Below are 19,456 nucleotides of genomic sequence, written 5' to 3'. Positions count from 1 at the left end.
AGACATTCGGATGTGGCGACGGCCAATGGGAACGGGTCTAGCTGGTATGGTTGAATTCTCCTTCCGAAAGATCTTGTCTCATTCTTCTCTCGGGTAGAATGGGTCGTAAGGTGAAAGTGCACAACCTCTCGAGAGTTAAACCTAAGATCTTAGCCGTGTCCCCGGTTATGGACAATTTGAGCTCCTGGACAGGGAATGTACGGAAGAATCTCATCACCTTTTCTGAATGATTAAAATTGTGTAATCAACTCTTTAAAACTCATGGTGGATGTAACCATGTGATTTCTTTTAAAACTCATGGTGGATGTAACCATGTGATTTCTTTAAAAACTCATGGTGGATTTAACCATGAGGTTGTTTATAATATAAATCAAAGGTTTTACAAAATGTTTTGTTTTAAACAAAATATAGGATAAAATTGGCTTTATGCAAATTAGCCCAAGACTCCACTAGCCAAATATCATGTAGTTAGTCTTTCACAATTGCCACCAAATAAGTGTCATTTGCCGGTACATCACTGTACTGACCTCCATTCGTGGGGCTGCATATTCAAACGTGCAGGTTCATCTGAAGAAGATTACTAGGTTGGGTCTCGAGTCTGCATTCCAACATGTCTGCCTGTGGCACATGAAGATGATGGAGGCTCCATGCTATTTTATTTCCGCTGTGTTAGACAATTTGAACTTTATTTGAATGCTAGTCATTTGGACTATGCAAGTTGTATTTCCCTTATTTGTCGTACCGGATCATTACGTTGTAATGTTGATACTATTGCTATGTTTACTACATTTTGAAATGTGTGTGCTATCAGTGATCCCGGGAATAGCACTATACACAGGTGTTCTACCTTTGTTAAAAGGTAGGGCGCTACATTAGTCTAAAGATTAGGGTTTCCCTATCGCGTGTGATCACGTGTATCATCCCTCCGGGGGTACGGCGCTGCCGTTATCTATTATATCCGCTGCGAAGGTTCTTGTGTTCACCAAGGATTGTCTAGCTCTTGGTTTGAGGCGTATCGTTCATCGATCCGTTGCTTGCTGGATTCGTTCCCTCTTCTCCAGGCTGCGTTCATCGCGTTGTTGGGAGGAATCTCTACCCCAGGTTCTCGCTGTGAAAGATCGGGCATCAACTAGGAGGATCCACTGGGTTTCTCCCACATCACTACCTCAGTACCAACCATGGTTTGTGTATGATAACGTTGCATAGAAAACAAAAAATTTCCTACCGCGAACACGCAATCCAAGCCAAGATGCAATCTAGAAGACGGTAGCAACGAGGGGGTATCGAGTCTCACCCTTGAAGAGATTCCAAAGCCTACAAGATGAGGCTCTTGTTGCTGCGGTAGACGTTCACTTGCCGCTTGCAAAAGCGCGTAGAAGATCTTGATCACGATCGGTTCCGGCGCCACGAACGGGCAGCACCTCCGTACTCGGTCACACATTCGGTTGTTGATGAAGACGACGTCCACCTCCCCGTTCCCGCGGGCAGCGGAAGTAGTAGCTCCTCTTGAATCCGACAGCACGACGGCGTGGTGTCGGTGGTGGTGGAGAAATCCGGCGGAGCTTCGCTTAAGCGTGCGGGATGTGGTGGAGGAGAGATACCGCTAGGGTTTGGGGAGAGAGGGGGAGGCTAGGGCGCCGGCCAAGGGCAGCCCTAGGTGGTGCGGCCAAGTGTGTGCAGCCCCCTCCCTCTCCTCCTCATTATATAGGTGGAAATCCCCAAGTGTTGGTATCCAAGTCTTCGAGTAAGACCCCAACAATGAAACCTCCCATATGTAGGGAAACCTACCCAAGGTGGGAATCCCACTTGGGGTGGGATTCCCCCTATCCATGAGGGGGGTTGGCCGGCCACCCTAGGGGAGTCCACCTTGGACTCCTCCCCTTTAGGGTTGGCTGGCCATGCAAGGTGGAGTCCCTCCGGGACTCTACTTTCCATGGTGATTTCTTCCGGACTTTTCTAGAACCTTCTAGAACCTGCCATAAATGCACCGGATCATTTCCAAACTTGGAATATGACTTCCTATATATGAATCTTATTCTCCGGACCATTCCGGAACTCCTCGTGATGTCCGGGATCTCATCCGGGACTCCGAACAAATATTCGAACTCCATTCCATATTCAAGTTCTACCATTTCAACATCCAACTTTAAGTGTGTCACCCTACGGTTCGTGAACTATGCGGACATGGTTGAGTACTCACTCCGACCAATAACCAATAGCGGGATCCGGAGATCCATAATGGCTCCCACATATTCAACGATGACTTCGGTGATCGAATGAACCATTCACATACGATACCAATTCCCTTTGTCACGCGATATTTTTACTTGTCCGAGGTTTGATCATCGGTATCACTCTATACCTCGTTCAACCTCGTCTCCGACAAGTACTCTTTACTCGTACCGTGGTATGTGGTCTCTTATGAACTTATTCATATGCTTGCAAGACATTAGACGACATTCCACCGAGAGGGCCCGGAGTATATCTATCCGTCATCGGGATGGACAAATCCCACTCGTTGATCCATATGCCTCAACTCATACTTTCCGGATACTTAATCCCACCTTTATAACCACCCATTTACGCAGAGTGGCGTTTGGTGTAATCAAAGTACCTTTCCGGTATAAGTGATTTACATGATCTCATGGTCATAAGGACTAGGTAACTATGTATCGAAAGCTTATAGCAAATAACTTAATGACGAGATCTTATGCTATGCTTAATTGGGTGTGTCCATTACATCATTCATACAATGATATAACCTTGTTATTAATAACATCCAATGTTCATGATTATGAAACTAATCATCCATTAATCAACAAGCTAGTTAAGAGGCATACTAGGGACTCTTTGTTTGTCTACATATCACACATGTACTAATGTTTCGGTTAATACAATTATAGCATGACATATAAAAATTTATCATAAACATAAAGATATAAATAATAACCACTTTATTATTGCCTCTAGGGCATATCTCCTTCAGTTTGGCCATCAGCTTCTTTAATCCGAAGAAATCTAGCAAATAGTTTGTCGGCAGCTACTTTTTCGTCGGGAGAAAGAACATTCTTCCAAGAATTCTTAGGCTTGGCTTCAAGGGCATCGACAAAGCAGGGGAGCTGAGATTCGGGTGATAAAGAATCCTTGATATAGAACCACTTCAATCTCCACCCTTGCACAGACTCTCTCATTGGGAAATTGAAGTAGTTAACATCCGAACGAGCTACAAATCCCACTCCTCCGGTGACAAAAGATCCGTTACTACTGCTGTATCTTTTCACATAGAAGATCTTTTTCCACAACCCAAAATGAGGCTCAACGCCCAGATATGCTTCGCAGAGGGTGATAAACACAGCGACGTGGAGGATTGAGTTGGGAGTAAGTTGCCATAACTAGATTTCGTAAGTTCGCAAAAGATGGAGGAGGAATTCATGGACGGGAAGCGAAAGACCTCGGTATAAGAACGATAAGAACATCACGGTAAAACCGGCAGGGGGATTAGGTCGAGAAATCGCACCTGGAAAGATCACATTCCCCTCATCGGAGGAGATCAATCCCAGGCTTCGGGATCTTTTTTCGTCACGCTTGGTGACGGTAGAGGCTGTCCAGTCTCCAGGCTTGGCTGTTGAACTTGGTGGCGCCATCGGCGCCGGAGCTGGGGGAGGAGCGCCAGGCGCGCCTTCCTTCGAAAGGATTGAAGAAGATTTGGCGGCAGCACCGCCGCTCGTGGAACTGGCGGCCGCGCTAGGGTTCTTCTTCTTCACCATTGTCGGATCTAGGAGAAATCGGAAGACAGGTGGTGGCGGCGCGAGCGGTTGTGAATAGGAGAAGAAGAAGAACAGCGAAGGATTGAATGAAGGAGAATGCTAGGGATTTCTATCTCTTGGGGAACTTAAGGAAGGCTTCGCATCGTTAATGGGCCTTTTCTCCAGTTAATGATTGCGGAAATCGAGGAGGTGCCTCGCTAACCGTGCGAAGAGGAGCAGGAATTGCTCGAAAACAGGGCTGGCAGGTTGCGTCTTATCAGTCAAAATCAAGGGGACAGAAAAACAACATCAATGACGTCATGAGGAATGATTGCATGTGAAGAGATAAGAAAGTATCGGGTGATCAACTTGAGCCTACGCACGGATTGCGAGCATCCGCACCTAGGCTCGGGGGCTACTCCCATCGGGAGCGCTGGCGCGCACCCGATAAAGTAAAGATTCGAAGGAAAGACGTGACTCGAGTCTGCACCTGGACGTGAACGCCCGTGCCCAGACTCGGGGGCTACTCCCATCGGGAGCGCTGAACGCGCACCCGATAAAAACTTTTTTCTCACTCCAGGATCATGCCCGGGGACTTGATTCTGTGTAGGGTAACATTGTTTTGCCATCGGCAGTTAACCAACAAAAGTGGGCACGTTATTCGTTATCCCTTGCATGAAGAAAATGTATCGGATGGTCTACAAAGACTTGCAGGAAAAACTTCGGCAGGAGAAGATGTTCGAGTAGTACAACTTGAGTCTACGCACGGATTGCAAGCATCCGTACCTAGACTCGGGGGCTACTCCCATCGGGAGCGCTGACGCGCACCCGATAGAAGATAGAAGAAAGGCAAGGATGAACGAGGAGAAAAACTTCGGAGAAGATATGCTTTAGTCTCTACCCGAACTATGTTCGGCTAGACACTCGGGGGCTACGACGTGGGCATTACCCTTCGGGTAACCAATGTTGCTCTACCCCGCACGGCCCAACTGGAGGCCCATGAAGGAACCCGATGGCAAGATGGGCCACTAGGGCGGTACGACTGAAGATTACTTGGAAAACAAGGCAGAGAAGAAGCCGAACAAGGAAAGATTGGAGATAGATCTATTGTAAACCTATTCGTACTCGATTAGACCTCTCGGGACCTGGCCACCTATATAAAGGCCAGGAGAGGGGCTATCGGGGGACACAACCAATCTTAGCAACACTAGCCAACAGAAGCGTAGAACTAGGTTACCCTAGCAACCAGCATCTCGACGAGATCACAGCCGAACTATTCGGCACCCCATTGTAACCTGATTTCATCATAATCAAAGAACAGACAGGCAGGACGTAAGGGTTTTACCTCATCGAGGGCCCCGAACCTGGGTAAATCGCTCTCCCCGCTTGTCTGTGAACCGATGTCTCGTGTCAGCTTACATGATTCCATCAACCCTAAGCCCCTATCGGAGGGCATTACCGAGGAGCACCCTCGACAGCGTGCAAGGAGAAGATAACTTTCATCGTGGCGAAGGTCCCATTTGAATATTACTACCGAAAGGAGGTGATCCATATTGAGATGAATGAACTCTGGCAGTTATTCAATTTAGAAGCCCTCGACAAATCTCTCATGAGCTGCTATATTGCTTGTAAGTTGTTAACTACATATAAGTTCATTTTCATTCAGTTCATGTTCGTTTTCATTGCATATACTCATTATATCTTATGAGTTCTCTTATGCAGACCGAAGATCAGTGAATGCAAAAGTAATAATATTATCAATATTGGGTTTATTGACCCAGATAAAGTACATGTTGAAACGGTAAAGCATAAACGCGAAGATACGGGGGAAACCTACTAAGGTTTTTGGGGGAGCAACATTTCTGTGATTCAATATTGTTTCCTTACAACTACGAGTGAGAGTCTTAATGATCTTTTATGCACATTCAATTTTTCTTACTCGATGTTAAGTGCAAGCCCTGACGTATATACATAACATGTGCAGCTTCCACTGGATTCTACTAGACATTCAAGTTGAGAGGGGAATAGTTGAAGTAAGGGACCCATTGAGTAGAGGCGTGGACGGGTTCCGCGACATGCAGAAGTTGCTCCAAGTGTAATTTCCTTCATCGCCGCGCTATATCTTTCGTGACATATCAATTAATTATCCACTCATTCAATCATTCTTTTGCCTGGCAGGGCTTGGAGAGCTTTCAGGAACCATACTAAGGGTACCTGGGCAGAGAGGCTAACATTTACACCTGTACCGTGCTGAAAGATCGAGATGTCGCCTAGAGGGGGGTGAATAGGCAATTACAAACTCTTGCAGATTTGTCTTGTAAGAATGCAGAATTAAACTATCGTTTAGTTTACAAGCACAAACCCTAAATATGCTAAGCTCAACTAAGTGTAACAATAGCAACTAGAGCTAAGCAAGATAGGCACAAGATATATGTAGCACAAGTGATGGCAAGATATATGTACTTCAAGCACGATGGCTATCACAAGGAAAGAGAGCTCGGGTATAGAAATAACCGAGGCACGCGAAGACGAGGATGTATTCCCGTGTTCCCTTCCTTTGCAAGAAGGTACGTCACGTTTGGAGGAGTGGAGGTCCCACGAAGGATTCCCCGCGCCACGAAGGCTCACCCTATTCTCCGAACCACACCCACGAAGGATAATGGCCCTTTCCTTATGGTTAGCTTTTCCTCTCGCTCCGGAGATGGCAAGCTCCACAACCACTTCACAAGCTCCACGAAGGAGAAGCCCGGGCCTCTTCACAATCTTCTTGAAGAGATCACCGGAGCACCAACCGTCAAGCCAACTAGGAGGTTTCCCTCCAAGAGTAACAAGCTCACGGTCTCTCACTCGAACTAATCGTGGTGGAGAGCTCAACACTATGCAATGATACAAAGCAAGAACACTAGAGGTGTTCAAGTCCTTCACTCTCAAATCCCACCCAAGCAACAAATGCTAAGATGAGATTGGAGAGGAAGAACAATGGGGAAAGTCAACAAAAGACTCCAAGATCTAGATCCCAAGAGTTCCCCTCACTTAGAGGAGAAATGGATTGGTGGAAGTGTAGATCTAGATCTCCTCTCTTAGATCCCTCAAAAATGAGCAAGAATCATGGGGGAGACAAGAGAGAGAGAGCAAGTTCTTCAAAGGCAACAATGGAGGTGAGAGAATAGAAGAACTAACTCAGCCCAAGGTGGAAGAAGGGCAATTTATAGCCCAAGAGCAAATATAACCGTTGGGGAAAAGTTGGGTTGAGTCAACCGTCGAGGAGGCCGGTCAACCGGGCTCGGGGCCGGGCGTCCGGTCCAGGGCCCGGTCGGACCGGACCAGCCGGTCCAAACCGGTCGGTAGGCCGGACCTCGACCGGGGTCACTTTGTGTCGTCCAGGAGGTCATCTGGTTGTTCCCCGGTTGGCGCCCGGTTGGCGCCCGGTCGACCGGACGGCACGCTGAGCCAACCGGTCTGTAGGCCGGCTGACCGGGCGGCTGACCGGAACCGGCCGCCGCATGGGCCGGTCCGACTGGGTCCCTGACCGGTTGAGCAGGAAAACATGCTATACAAAAACTGTGATAACTTTTGTGTCCGGACCCCGATTGACATGAAACCAATTTTGTTGGAAATATGGAGACTCCTCACAGAACATTTTAGATGATTTTAGAGAGGGAGTCTCCCACCGTCAAGAAACGGTGAAGACGTCCAAACTCGAAAACGCAATAGAAGATGCATGCGGATTCCGTTTTTGATGAACTTGGGCTTGTTGTAAAGCTAGCAACAAGCTCAAGAACCTCACACGAGAGAAACACCAAGAAGCAATAGGGATATGCAAAGTATGCAAAGGATTGAGCTCCCTAAGACGATGCGATCAAGTTACCCAACCGAAAGCCCCTCTTGATAGTGCGGCTATCTATCCTATAATCCGGTCTCCCAACAACCACCTTGAGACCGGTAAAAGGAAAACCTAGCAAGGCCATACCTTTGCCTTGCGCATCCCGCTTGATCTTGATGATAGCTCTTCAAGCTCCACTCAAGCCGGAATGCCTCACTTGATCATCGTCGCTTCGTGAAGACTCACAAATGCTCCCCCATACACCATGATGGGAAAGCTCTATTGATGCACATCTTCACATGTGCATTATCACCAAATGGACGGCAAGCTTCAAGCATGTGATCCACTTGAGATGCTCATCTTGAACTTGCCCGACTTAACCTTGTACCTTCTCATACTCACTTAAGATAGAGCATGGCTAATATTGAGTTCCACATAAGAACTTCATCTTCATTTCTTCTTCTTGATCATATCACATATATATCTTCATACCGATGATCTTGATGCCAATACACAAGGTATACCTTTATCTTCATGGCATCCATACTTGAATCCAACACATGGAGTACAAGTAGTACCTATGGAATATTCCTTCATATAAACTCAATGAAAACATTAGTCCATAGGGGTTGTCATTAATTACCAAAACCACACATAGGGGCAATATACCCTTACACGTGCGCCCAGCAGCCACAAGGGACGAATCTATGTGGATACTACGTTTGCGAGTCCATTCGCATATTAACCACAGAGAAGCAGAACAATAATAAATTCAACGTAAGCAATAACATTCACAACTTTATTTATTATCGTCAATATTTCGTTATCAAGATTGATATAGTCATACTCATCTCATTTTCATATATAGGTCGACTACATGCGGGAAACACTCCAACCAAAGGAACACCTACTAGAAATTGCGGAGGAAGTGGTGGGACTTTTGGTTAGAGAAGTAATAGACAACAACGGCTTGTTTAGTCCAAATAGGCGCTCTCCCTCTCCCACCAAATAGACGGTCTTTAGTCCCGGTAGTCGTGAGCTTCATGTATATATGTAAGGGGAATCTACGAATATGTAAGGGGAATCGACTTTTATTTGATCGATCTATATGAATGAACACGTACAACTTCTAGTAGCGTACAAATATATGCAACTTTTATTTTCGAATGAAAAAATGAAATAAAAGGGGGCGGTGGCGGGGGGAGGTGTTGCACCCCTCAAACCCTAAAGCAGCAGCGTTTTGCGCGCGCCACGTAGAGGACCGTTTGTCGCGGGTGGTAATACCGCCCGCGACAAAAGGGTCTGTCCCCTGCGCGCCCCGCGCTGCCACGTGGTGGACTATATGTCACGGGTGGGAAGCGATCCGCGACAAAAGGGTTGGCCTTTTGTCGCGCCTTCGTTGTCGCGGCTGGCCGCCCGCGACAAAAGGCCCTTACGACCCGCCACAAATGGCCTATTCTCCACTAGTGGAGCTCATGGAAGGCCACGAGAAGTTCATGGAGGCCGTCAAGGACCACTCCAAGCCCTCTGCCCTCACACTGAAAGGCTTTGGAAGGGTGGAGGTCGCGCACATGAGGATACACGACAATCTCGCCGGGCAGGCGTTCGACCTACGGGCTCGCCTGGCCGCCTATTGGAGGAGCATCGTGCTCCGCCTCGTGGATGGGCTGGCGTTGCACGTTCTCCGCGGCGTCAAGCGGCTGGCCGAGGATGACCTCGAGGTGGCCATGTCCGACGAGCTCCTGGGGAACAAGATGGCCGGGGTGGAGCGGATGCTCGCATCGTCGCCCGCCACCGGAAGCAAGCGCCAGCGCCTCAAGAACAACATCATGTTGCTTCAGCAGTCCAAGGAGGCCGTGGCTGACATCATGGACAGGATTAGCGTGCTAGCGTCTTGTTTCTTATTGTCTCACCATCAACTTTGTCGGAGGTTAATATCTAAGTCTTTCAAAATCTTCATCTACAAATTAATTATATTGGTCGTGGATCCCAATTTATTTTCTGTTGAAAGGGAGTTGTGAATGAGATGGTCTATTGGTATCACACTTGTAGCCAATGACAGAAAAAATAACACTGCACTCATCCCCGAAACAAACTTAAATTGAAATTGGGAACAATCCTCCCTCCAACTTCTCACACGTTGTTAACGAATGAAAAACCTTGGTGCAACGTTATCCCTGTCAAAGAGCATCTGATTAGTAAAGATCTCCTTTTTAGATATTGGTATGAACTTTGGGAACAATCCTCCCTCCAACTTCTCACACGTTGTTAACAAATGAAAACAAAAATCCCCCTACCAGATACTGGTAAGAACTTTGTCTAGGTACTCCAACAATCACGTGTCTCACGCTTTTCTCTCCATTTCCGCTCCTTCGAGCAAGAAAAGTTAAAGCTTCTTCCGGAGTGGTGCGCTCGGAAGTAGCAAATGCGGCACTTGAAGTAGCAAATGTACTATGAGTGTTGCTAGCAGCACACCGGGAGCAAATACAGTTTAGCTGCAAAACAAGTGCCGTGGCAAATTTGAACTAAAACCACGACACTTATGCGAATTTGAACTAAAACCATGACACTTATTATGGATCAGATGGAGCAACATGTTTTGGATGATCAAGAACTGACAACATCCTCGAAAGGCCAGAGGAAGCACACCAGCAACCAATTTCAGAACATAGCAATGTACTTGCCATATTTTCATTAACGGTAACTGAAATATAGCAACAATCTGACCATTGCCATTGCCACACCAGTGAACTGGAAACCGTTTAGCTGAGTTGCATCTGACAACTAACACAGACAAGTTTCTAGCAGACAAAGAGATCGAAAGAAACCTAAACATAGAGATAACGTACGGCATTACAGCTGCATTGAAATACAAAAGGACTGGAACGAACATCAAGATCCAACAAGCCATCTTAGTCGTCAGTGGTGGGTGAAGGCGCAGCATCGTGGTCACTAGTTGATGGTGTAGCATCTTGTGGCATATCGAAACTGAAAGCTGCACAATTTTTTAAAAAAAAAACACACGGTAAGTATGGCTCTTTAATGTCCACGATGATATAGACAGGAATTTCGGATTTCAGGCATTTTGAAGTAGGCGAATTAATATGAAATTAACCAAATATCTTGTCCTATCAAGTCCATATACTGCAGTAAATAGCTTTCTGAGGGCATCATATGGCCATTTTCCGACAATCCTCCTGAAAGTAACCTCCTCCTCCCGTTCGCTCCCCGGGCGACGCCGGGGGCTCCAAACCCTAGCACCGCCAGCTCCCCCTGCGTCCTCTCTCCCTCCGCCGCTACCGTGGGGATGATGGGTGGTGGCTGGGGCGGCAGCCAACGGTTTCTACGCGCTCTGCGTCTAGGGCAGCGACCCTGGACGAGCGACGGCGACGACTCCTCCACGGCCTCCGGCAATGGAAGGTGGCGGCGGCTTTTGGATCTTGTGCCCGCCGAGATCCATCGTCGGCTTCAGCCGGCGGTGCGAGGAAGGGGGCAGAAATTTGCGGGACGAGGAGGGTGTGGTTGCGGCGGCCGCCGTCCACCGAGTCCTTCGTCGTCGTTGGCCAACGAATGGCGGCCTGTTCGTCTGCTTCGTGTTTGAAGGTGGTGGTCCTAGGGTTCTTCTTCTGCGAAGATGAAGATTTTTCATCTAGCCGGAGTGTTGAGTTCCGGAAGGCTCCGCCGGCGAATGGAACAGCGCATCATTTGCCTGGAGTTTTGCTGGATCGGGTGATATTCGGTCGCGCGCACCCATGCTTTTATTCCAACCGTTTGGTTCTGGAGGGAGTGGCATGAAGCTCTTTTACGTGTTGACACCAAGTGACTTTGGATCCATGGTGAACGTCGGAAGAAGAGAATATCATGAAGGCCGGATGGGAGGACTAGCTAAGGGAGGTTCAAGTCTCCGCGGTGTTGAGGGACTTGCTTGGTGTTCGGGCTTCACAACAGTGGTATGAACGTGAGGCCCACACCACAGGTGAAGTTCAGAGTCCTACCTTTCAGGGTGAAAATCCAAGATCTGGCCTTAACTGGTTGTACCTAGCAATGTTCTTGTCGGAGGCATTGTTTTGAGAGCGGAGACTAGCTCCAGGGTGAAAACCTAAGATAATTGGTCGTGCGACGACGGTGATGGAGTACTATTCCCTTCTTGGAGGCGTCGCTTTTGGAGAGTGTATTTCAGGTGTTGTCTTGGTGGTGGATGTATTGTTGTTGTTAGGCCTGAGATACTGTAGCAGGACTTTTGTTTCTTAGTTTTATTTTCTCTTTTTTGGCTGTGTGCATCCGTACTGCCATTAGGGTGTTGTGGGTGTAATTGGTATCTTTTGATATTAATATATTCCCTTTACGCATATGGCCATTTTCCTCCACTAGTGGTAGTCGCTCTACTAGTGGCAGGCTCACAGCCAAGCCTAAACGGTGATTCAGCCCTCAGGAGTTCAGGCAGAAGTGTGGGAGGCAATGGCAAGCTGCCTTTTCAGTGTTAACAACCCTAACCCGCCCCCAACTCCGACTCCCTCCCAACCCTAACCCGCCCCCGCGCGGCGGCGCCGCCGCCGGGGCGCCTACCTCCACCCGCCCACTCCAGCCCTCTCCGGCGTTCTGCTCTCCGCCGCCGCTGCCGGGAGCATCGCCGGGCAAAGCCCGGGCGGTGTGGTGGCGGCGGCGACGTCCTCCCGGCGCCGGTTTGATGGCGACGACGGCGTTCGTCGTCTCTTCCCGCGGCGTCGGTGCAGCGAAGGGACGGCGGCCACGGCGGATCCGGTGACCGCAAGATGCAGCGGCGGTTCCTTTCAATCTGATCCGGTCCCCATGGGGCTCGGGCGGAGGGGATGGGCGGGCGCCTGCGGGCAGCGGCGTGCGGTCATCGTTTGTGTCCCTTCCGCTTCACGAGGGCGCCTTCGATAGGCATTACAGCTGCATTGAAATACAAAAGGACTGGAACGAACATCAAGATCCAACAAGCCATCTTAGTCCTCAGTGGTGGGTGAAGGCGCAGCATCGTGGTCACTAGTTGATGGTGTAGCATCTTGTGGCATATCGAAACTGAAAGCTGCACAATTTTTTTTTAAAAAAAACACACGGTAAGTATGGCTCTTTAATGTCCACGATGATATAGACAGGAATTTCGGATTTCAGGCATTTTGAAGTAGGCGAATTAATATGAAATTAACCAAATATCTTGTCCTATCAAGTCCATATACTGCAGTAAATAGCTTTCTGAGGGCATCATATGGCCATTTTCCGACAATCCTCCTGAAAGTAACCTCCCCCTCCCCGTTCGCTCCCCCGGGCGACGCCAGGGGCTCCAAACCCTAGCACCGCCAGCTCCCCCTGCGTCCTCTCTCCCTCCGCTGCTACCGTGGGGATGATGGGTGGTGGCTGGGGCGGCAGCCAACGGTTTCTACGCGCTCTGCGTCTAGGGCAGCGACCCTGGACGAGCGACGGCGACGACTCCTCCACGGCCTCCGGCAATGGAAGGTGGCGGCGGCTTTTGGATCTTGTGCCCGCCGAGATCCATCGTCGGCTTCAGCCGGCGGTGCGAGGAAGGGGGCAGAAATTTGCGGGACGAGGAGGGTGTGGTTGCGGCGGCCGCCGTCCACCGAGTCCTTCGTCGTCGTTGGCCAACGAATGGCGGCCTGTTCGTCCGCTTCGTGTTTGAAGGTGGTGGTCCTAGGGTTCTTCTTCTGCGAAGATGAAGATTTTTCATCTAGCCGGAGTGTTGAGTTCCGGAAGGCTCCGCCGGCGAATGGAACAGCGCATCATTTGCCCGGAGTTTTTCTCTGGATCGGGTGATATTCGGTCGCGCGCACCCATGCTTTTATTCCAACCGTTTGGTTACGGGAGGGAGTGGCATGAAGCTCTTTTACGTGTTGACACCAAGTGACTTTGGATCCATGGTGAACGTCGGAAGAAGAGAATATCATGAAGGCCGGATGGGAGGACTAGCTAAGGGAGGTTCAAGTCTCCGCGGTGTTGAGGGACTTGCTTGGTGTTCGGGCTTCACAACAGTGGTATGAACGTGAGGCCCACACCACAGGTGAAGTTCAGAGTCCTACCTTTCAGGGTGAAAATCCAAAATCTGGCCTTAACTGGTTGTGCCTAGCAATGTTCTTGTCGGAGGCATTGTTTTGAGAGCGGAGACTAGCTCCAGGGTGAAAACCTAAGATAATTGGTCGTGCGACGACGGTGATGGAGTACTATTCCCTTCTTGGAGGCGTCGCTTTTGGAGAGTGTATTTCAGGTGTTGTCTTGGTGGTGGATGTATTGTTGTTGTTAGGCCTGAGATACTGTAGCAGGACTTTTGTTTCTTAGTTTTATTTTCTCTTTTTTGGCTGTGTGCATCCGTACTGCCATTAGGGTGTTGTGGGTGTAATTGGTATCTTTTGATATTAATATATTCCCTTTACGCATATGGCCATTTTCCTCCACTAGTGGTAGTCGCTCTACTAGTGGCAGGCTCACAGCCAAGCCTAAACGGTGATTCAGCCCTCAGGAGTTCAGGCAGAAGTGTGGGAGGCAATGGCAAGCTGCTTTTTCAGTGTTAACAACCCTAACCCGCCCCCAACTCCGACTCCCTCCCAACCCTAACCCGCCCCCGCGCGGCGGCGCCGCCGCCGGGGCGCCTACCTCCACCCGCCCACTCCAGCCCTCTCCGGCGTTCTGCTCTCCGCCGCCGCTGCCGGGAGCATCGCCAGGCAAAGCCTGGGCGGTGTGGTGGCGGCGGCAGACGTCCTTCTGGCGCCGGTTTGATGGCGACGACGGCGTTCGTCGTCTCTTCCCGCGGCGTCGGTGCAGCGAAGGGACGGCGGCCACAGCGGATCTGGTGACCGCAAGATGCAGCGGCGGTTCCTTTCAATCTGATCCGGTCCCCATGGGGCTCGGGCGGAGGGGATGGGCGGGCGCTGCGGGCAGCGGCGTGCGGTCATCGTTTGTGTCCCTTCCGCTTCACGAGGGCGCCTGGAGTTTGTACTCTAGGCATGGCGGTGGTGGTCTTCTCTTCCGCCGGAGGAGATCGGCTAGTTGTGTGGCTAGCTTTGGCGGATCTCGCGATCCGTCGTCTAGCTCCCGATGGTGAGGCGTAGCTGCCGGTGAAAGCCGGCCCTGACTTCGATCATGGCGGATGATGGCGGCGCATGTTCGTCGTTACCTTGTGGAAGGCATTGTCTCTGCAGTCTGTGTTCTTCGCCTGGGCTGGGCTGCTCCAGGGAAAACCCTAGACCCGGGTCTCCCGGATCGGACGATGGCGGCGTGCAGCACCGTTCTACCTGTTGGGGGCATCGCTTTGGAGCAGACAACGGATGGTGGTGGTGCTGAGGTGGAGCGGTGTTCGTTGCTTGTGTCGGCGTCGTCGAGTCTCCGCGGCATGGTGCGGTGGTGTCTCGGAGACGGACGCGGTGTGATGGACGCGCGCATGATGGTGGTGTCGTATGGCGCCATTCAATGCGATGATCCCTCTTGAAGATGGAATCGAGGAAGACAGCGGTAGAAGCTTCGGTGGCGTGTGCGTTGACGTGCGCCGAGAGTTTACTTGACTGGATGTGCTTCTCATCTGCTATTGGGCGGCCTGGGAAGGCATTTGGTTTTTGGATGATGTGAGTTGGTGTATTGTCACCCCCTTCATCCCACTGTAGGTTTAGCGAAGTGGCTTCGAGTTTGATCTTTTGTATTGCTTCTTGTAAGGTGTTGTGAATAATCTAATAAAAAAGCCGTGTGCATCCAAGCTTGGGCGATATTTCCCCCATTTCGAAAAAAAATAGGAGAGAAGGGTATCATGGGCATCATTATCGTTGAGCAAACCAGAAGCCCCAAAACAGAAGCCAACTAGCGGAGTACAAAAGTGGAAGTAAACTGGTTTAAAGTTGGGAATGCCTGTTTTCATCATCAGTAAAAAGTTCCATAGAATTGAATCGAACCCAAATGATCTACAAGCAATGTTGTATGACAAAGAAAGTATAGATCAACTAATTTAGTTCAAACTTAACAGACATCATAACTCCATTGATGCTAAAGAATAACGGATTTTGAATTCAGAACGATTTGTAAAGGTGATATTCCTGTAACTGATGTGTAATTACAGCAGACATCTTAGAATGTAAAGGTTAAAACATTCTGCCTAGCTCTTAGAATTACTACAAGTAAGAAGACTGCAGAAAACTTGCAAGGCATGGAGAATGAAAATAGTGAACTTACAATATGGGTGTGACTGGTTGACCTTCAACCTAATGTGCTCAGGAGGTATGCCACATGTACTCAAGAGCTTCAAAGTTTTGGAAACCCTATCATTCATCACTTGACATTTGATGTTAACTACCTTAAGGTGTGCACATGCAAATGTTTGTTCTACTGGATCATGGTTTCCATCGTCCACTATTGCAATAGGGAGGCCCTATAAGAAACAGGTCATTTTTGTGTGATCAACCGAATATAAATGATACCTTTACTAATATAGAAATGTTTCATTTAGACCATACCTTAGTGTTATAGAACAGAAGTGTGAGCTTCTCAAGAATAGGTGAGTGTTGGAGGATGCAAACTAGTCCATGTAAGCCATGAGCCACACACCACTCATTCAGTAACAGGGTCTTTAAATTGCCAAATATTGGGCAACGAGTCAAATCCCTTCTGTAGACATACTACAGAAACAGCAGAAGAATACGAATATTCTCAAACTCCATTTTCCAAGTTATATGAGGAAATGATTGAATTCAGTAAAAACTTCAGGTAGAACGTTATAAATTATAATGCAACTTAAAAAGGAGGAAATGTAACCTTAAGCTGCTAAACTATGCCGTTTTGTCCTATCAAGTCCATATATTATTAATTCCTCTGATCGAAGGTGCACACAGACAACAACAACAAATAGTTTCAGGGTTCCAATCAACTAATCAATAATGCATGATTGGACAAAGTATAATAGTTTAGTCACTTAAAGCATAAGATCAAAACTTTGTGTACATTGATATCAGCCCTGATGTTATGTTCAATAAGTTTCTCTCAATCTAAAATTGACATAGTGACTGTACCATCTCAGGCTCTAAAGTCATACAGAAATTAACATAAGTCGATAAATCTTTATATTCCCAGTTGCACAACGTTACCATAAGATCTAAAGCACAAAACCATATTGAAAAGTATAAATCACAGTTCATAATCATCACAAACTAACCATCAGATCCAAAGCAGAAAACCAGCATATTGCGCCCTCCATGTCAAAATCTAGTGCATGTTAGTCTTCTCCTGAGTCAAACATTGTAAACTTTGACCAAGTTTATTACTACCTCCATCCTAAAATAAGTGTCTCACTAGACGGATTTTAGTTATAGATACCATGAGTCGCCGAGGCTGCGACTCAATGTATAGTCGACAAAAGTCGTTGTATAGTCACCATAAGTCGATGTATAATCGCAGGTCGCCATGTTTTTTGGAAATCGACTCGGCGACTATAGAATGACTATTCGGCGACTATACATCGACCCAAAAACCATGATATATAGATACGTCCGTATCTAGAAAAAGTAGAGACACTTATCTTAGGACAGAGGGAGTACCATTATTGATATTTTCTATATACTTGGTCAAAGTTCACAATGTTTGCAGTATTAATATATTTTCTTGATACTTGGTCAAAGCTCACAATGTTTTACTAAGGACAAAACCTATATGTACTATGTTTTGACATGGAGGGGTATTACGATAAGCATACATTTTTATGCATGTCTAAGCATGGAAGAGAACCGGTGGACATCAAACAACAATAAGAGCAGATGGTAATAGTTATAAGCATACCACGTTAAGGTCAGCTATCAACTCCAGATAGATAGCATTGGACAAGCCATTGAGAAGCACACTCCGATAACCACCAACAGGATAACCGTAACAACGTTCACAACTTTGATTACAACATTTCTGCACCTTAGGATTGATAGCATCACACCAGCTCCCATCATACACATATAGCCTAATGAATGCTTTTTGGAGGAATGGCATGCTTTCAAGGATAGGAGCCTCGCCAACAAAATCACTGAGCTCCAGTGAAATAAGACTTGGTGCAGAAATCCAGGTACGGGAACGCAGATTAAAGGAAGAATAACTGGTGATGCGTAGCTGCTCTAGCGATTTGGAAGAGATCTTGTGCACGCAAATGCTGCAACGCTGCATACTTAGACTCTTTAACAAGGGGCAGCTTGAGAAATCCAGAGATAGTTCCGAGTCAACAAGTGCAGAGCATTTTTCCAAATCAACTTCGCAAAGATTTAGGGTCGTCAGGTGGTCAGAGACAAGAGGCACTGTGAGTTGTATACTATCGACGACACCAGCTTCGCACAAGACGTCGAGCACCGGAACCTTGCAGATCAGAGCATACTGGATCCACAGATTGGCGTATGGATATGACACAGCTGCCTCGGATTGACGAACCTGGATCTCGAACTTGTCGAGGGGCAAGTGGCCTCGGAGGACAATGAGATGGTTCACGAACTCGTTGAAACCCTCGGCGGTCTCGAACTGCTCTAAACCGACGAGGCGCAGGCTGGGCATTTTCTTCCAGAGCCCGCGCCACTCGCGGGAGAGCTCGCTGCTCCGCACTGCCTCGTCCGCGGGCAACAAAGAAAGCAAGCGCAGACGGAGGTCGAGGGGGAGGGCGCTGATTCGGTCGTCGCCGCTCGCCACAGCCTTATCTGCCATTCTGAGGATCGATCTGAGATTCACACCTCACCTCAGCTACGAGCCGGAAGCTGCGGCAGCCGCCGCCGCCGCTAGGAAGTGGGAACAGAAGACGAGAAACCCTCTTGGCAGTGTTCCCGGTGGTTGCTCTCACTTCTCAGCTATCAGAGCAAAAAAAAAACATGAAGAAGCTATGGGCAAGATTGGATCTTGGGAGAGGACGGAGGCAGAGATGAACAGATGAATCCCCTCGTCGCGCCCCGCTGGTTTGGCGTCCTCGGTGCCGTGGAGCGGTGGTCTTCCCTTCTGCAAGACGTGTGCTTGTGTTGTAGCGTAGTGTTGTAAGCTTCTCAGAGTGCTCCCTTGTATCTTTCGGCCGTAGTGTGTGTGGTGTGGTGTTGTGTGGTACGGAGGGCCTTGTGTAATCCCTGGCCGGTTGATGGCATTATTGAGTTCAAAGCTGGGCTTTCGATCCTTCACTTTAAAAAGCAGCTACTGCCTGCACATTTGAGCTTCGAGACACGAGAAAGTGATACGGAGAGAGAAGTCCGCTAGACCAGCCAGAAGGAAAATACAAAGGAGCTCTCGGGTGCAACGCACCCCCATATTTGGGAAAATAAAAAAAAAGTTTAATTTTTTTTTGGAAATCAAAGATGATCAGGTATTGTACCTGAAACAAAATATTTTCCTAGGAAATTACTTTTATTCTATCCCGGGTAAAAAAACAAACTCGAAATGCCCCATGACTAGGTATTATTCACTTTATTTTTATCATAATTTTGTCTTTTTTGCCCCGGAGTCCATGGGAATCATTTCGTGTCCAAACATTTTTTAACGAGTACAAACTTGATCATCTTTTATTTCCAGGAAGATTCAAAAAAATTGACTTATTTAAATTATTATAATTTTTTTGGTCTATGGGGTGCGTTGCACCCGAGAGCCACAAGTCCGCGTTAGTGACAATTAGACATTTAGACTAGTTACAATGGCAAGTATCATACACTACTATTATGCACATGATACTAGTTTATGATACTACCCCACAATGCATAGTATCATATTATCATCATATTTAATGTTTTGTAGAATCTCAATGCAAATTTGTGTACATTGATGTGTTTGCCATTAAGTTTTCTAGTTTTACGTGTTATGATACGGTATCATATTATGATATCACTCTCATATCTCACCTCATTAATTGGTGTGCCACCTTAGATTTTGCCAA

At 47.9% G+C, this 19,456-nt stretch overlaps 1 protein-coding gene across 1 annotated transcript; it reads right to left on the bottom strand.

The window, feature by feature from the left end:
- Positions 1–12,451: 12,451 nt before the first annotated feature.
- LOC124700809 (F-box/LRR-repeat protein At3g58930-like) lies at positions 12,452–18,321 on the bottom strand. The gene is made up of 4 exons (XM_047232879.1): positions 17,356–18,321; positions 16,041–16,202; positions 15,760–15,955; positions 12,452–12,619 (listed from the first exon to the last, which is right to left on the bottom strand). The coding sequence occupies exons 1-4, from the start codon at positions 18,250–18,252 to the stop codon at positions 12,537–12,539; spliced, it is 1,338 nt and encodes a 445-aa protein (XP_047088835.1). The 5' UTR covers positions 18,253–18,321; the 3' UTR covers positions 12,452–12,536.
- Positions 18,322–19,456: the final 1,135 nt, after the last annotated feature.

Source organism: Lolium rigidum, chromosome 3 (genome assembly GCF_022539505.1).
Source record: "Lolium rigidum isolate FL_2022 chromosome 3, APGP_CSIRO_Lrig_0.1, whole genome shotgun sequence".
Classification (NCBI taxonomy): Eukaryota; Viridiplantae; Streptophyta; class Magnoliopsida; order Poales; family Poaceae; genus Lolium; species Lolium rigidum.
Note: the sequence above shows the minus strand (reverse complement) of the source record. Positions and strands in the feature narration are given on the sequence as shown.

What these genes read in the sequence shown, in the direction of transcription:
- LOC124700809 (XM_047232879.1), bottom strand. Translation starts at nt 18,252, where the DNA reads ATGGCAGATAAGGCTGTGGCGAGCGGCGACGACCGAATCAGCGCCCTC. An exon ending in TTCTGTTCTATAACACTAAG is followed by an intron (nt 15,956 to 16,040) that starts GTATGGTCTAAA and finishes TGTTTCTTATAG; the next exon opens with GGCCTCCCTATTGCAATAGT. An exon ending in CAACCAGTCACACCCATATT is followed by an intron (nt 12,620 to 15,759) that starts GTAAGTTCACTA and finishes AAAATTGTGCAG; the next exon opens with CTTTCAGTTTCGATATGCCA.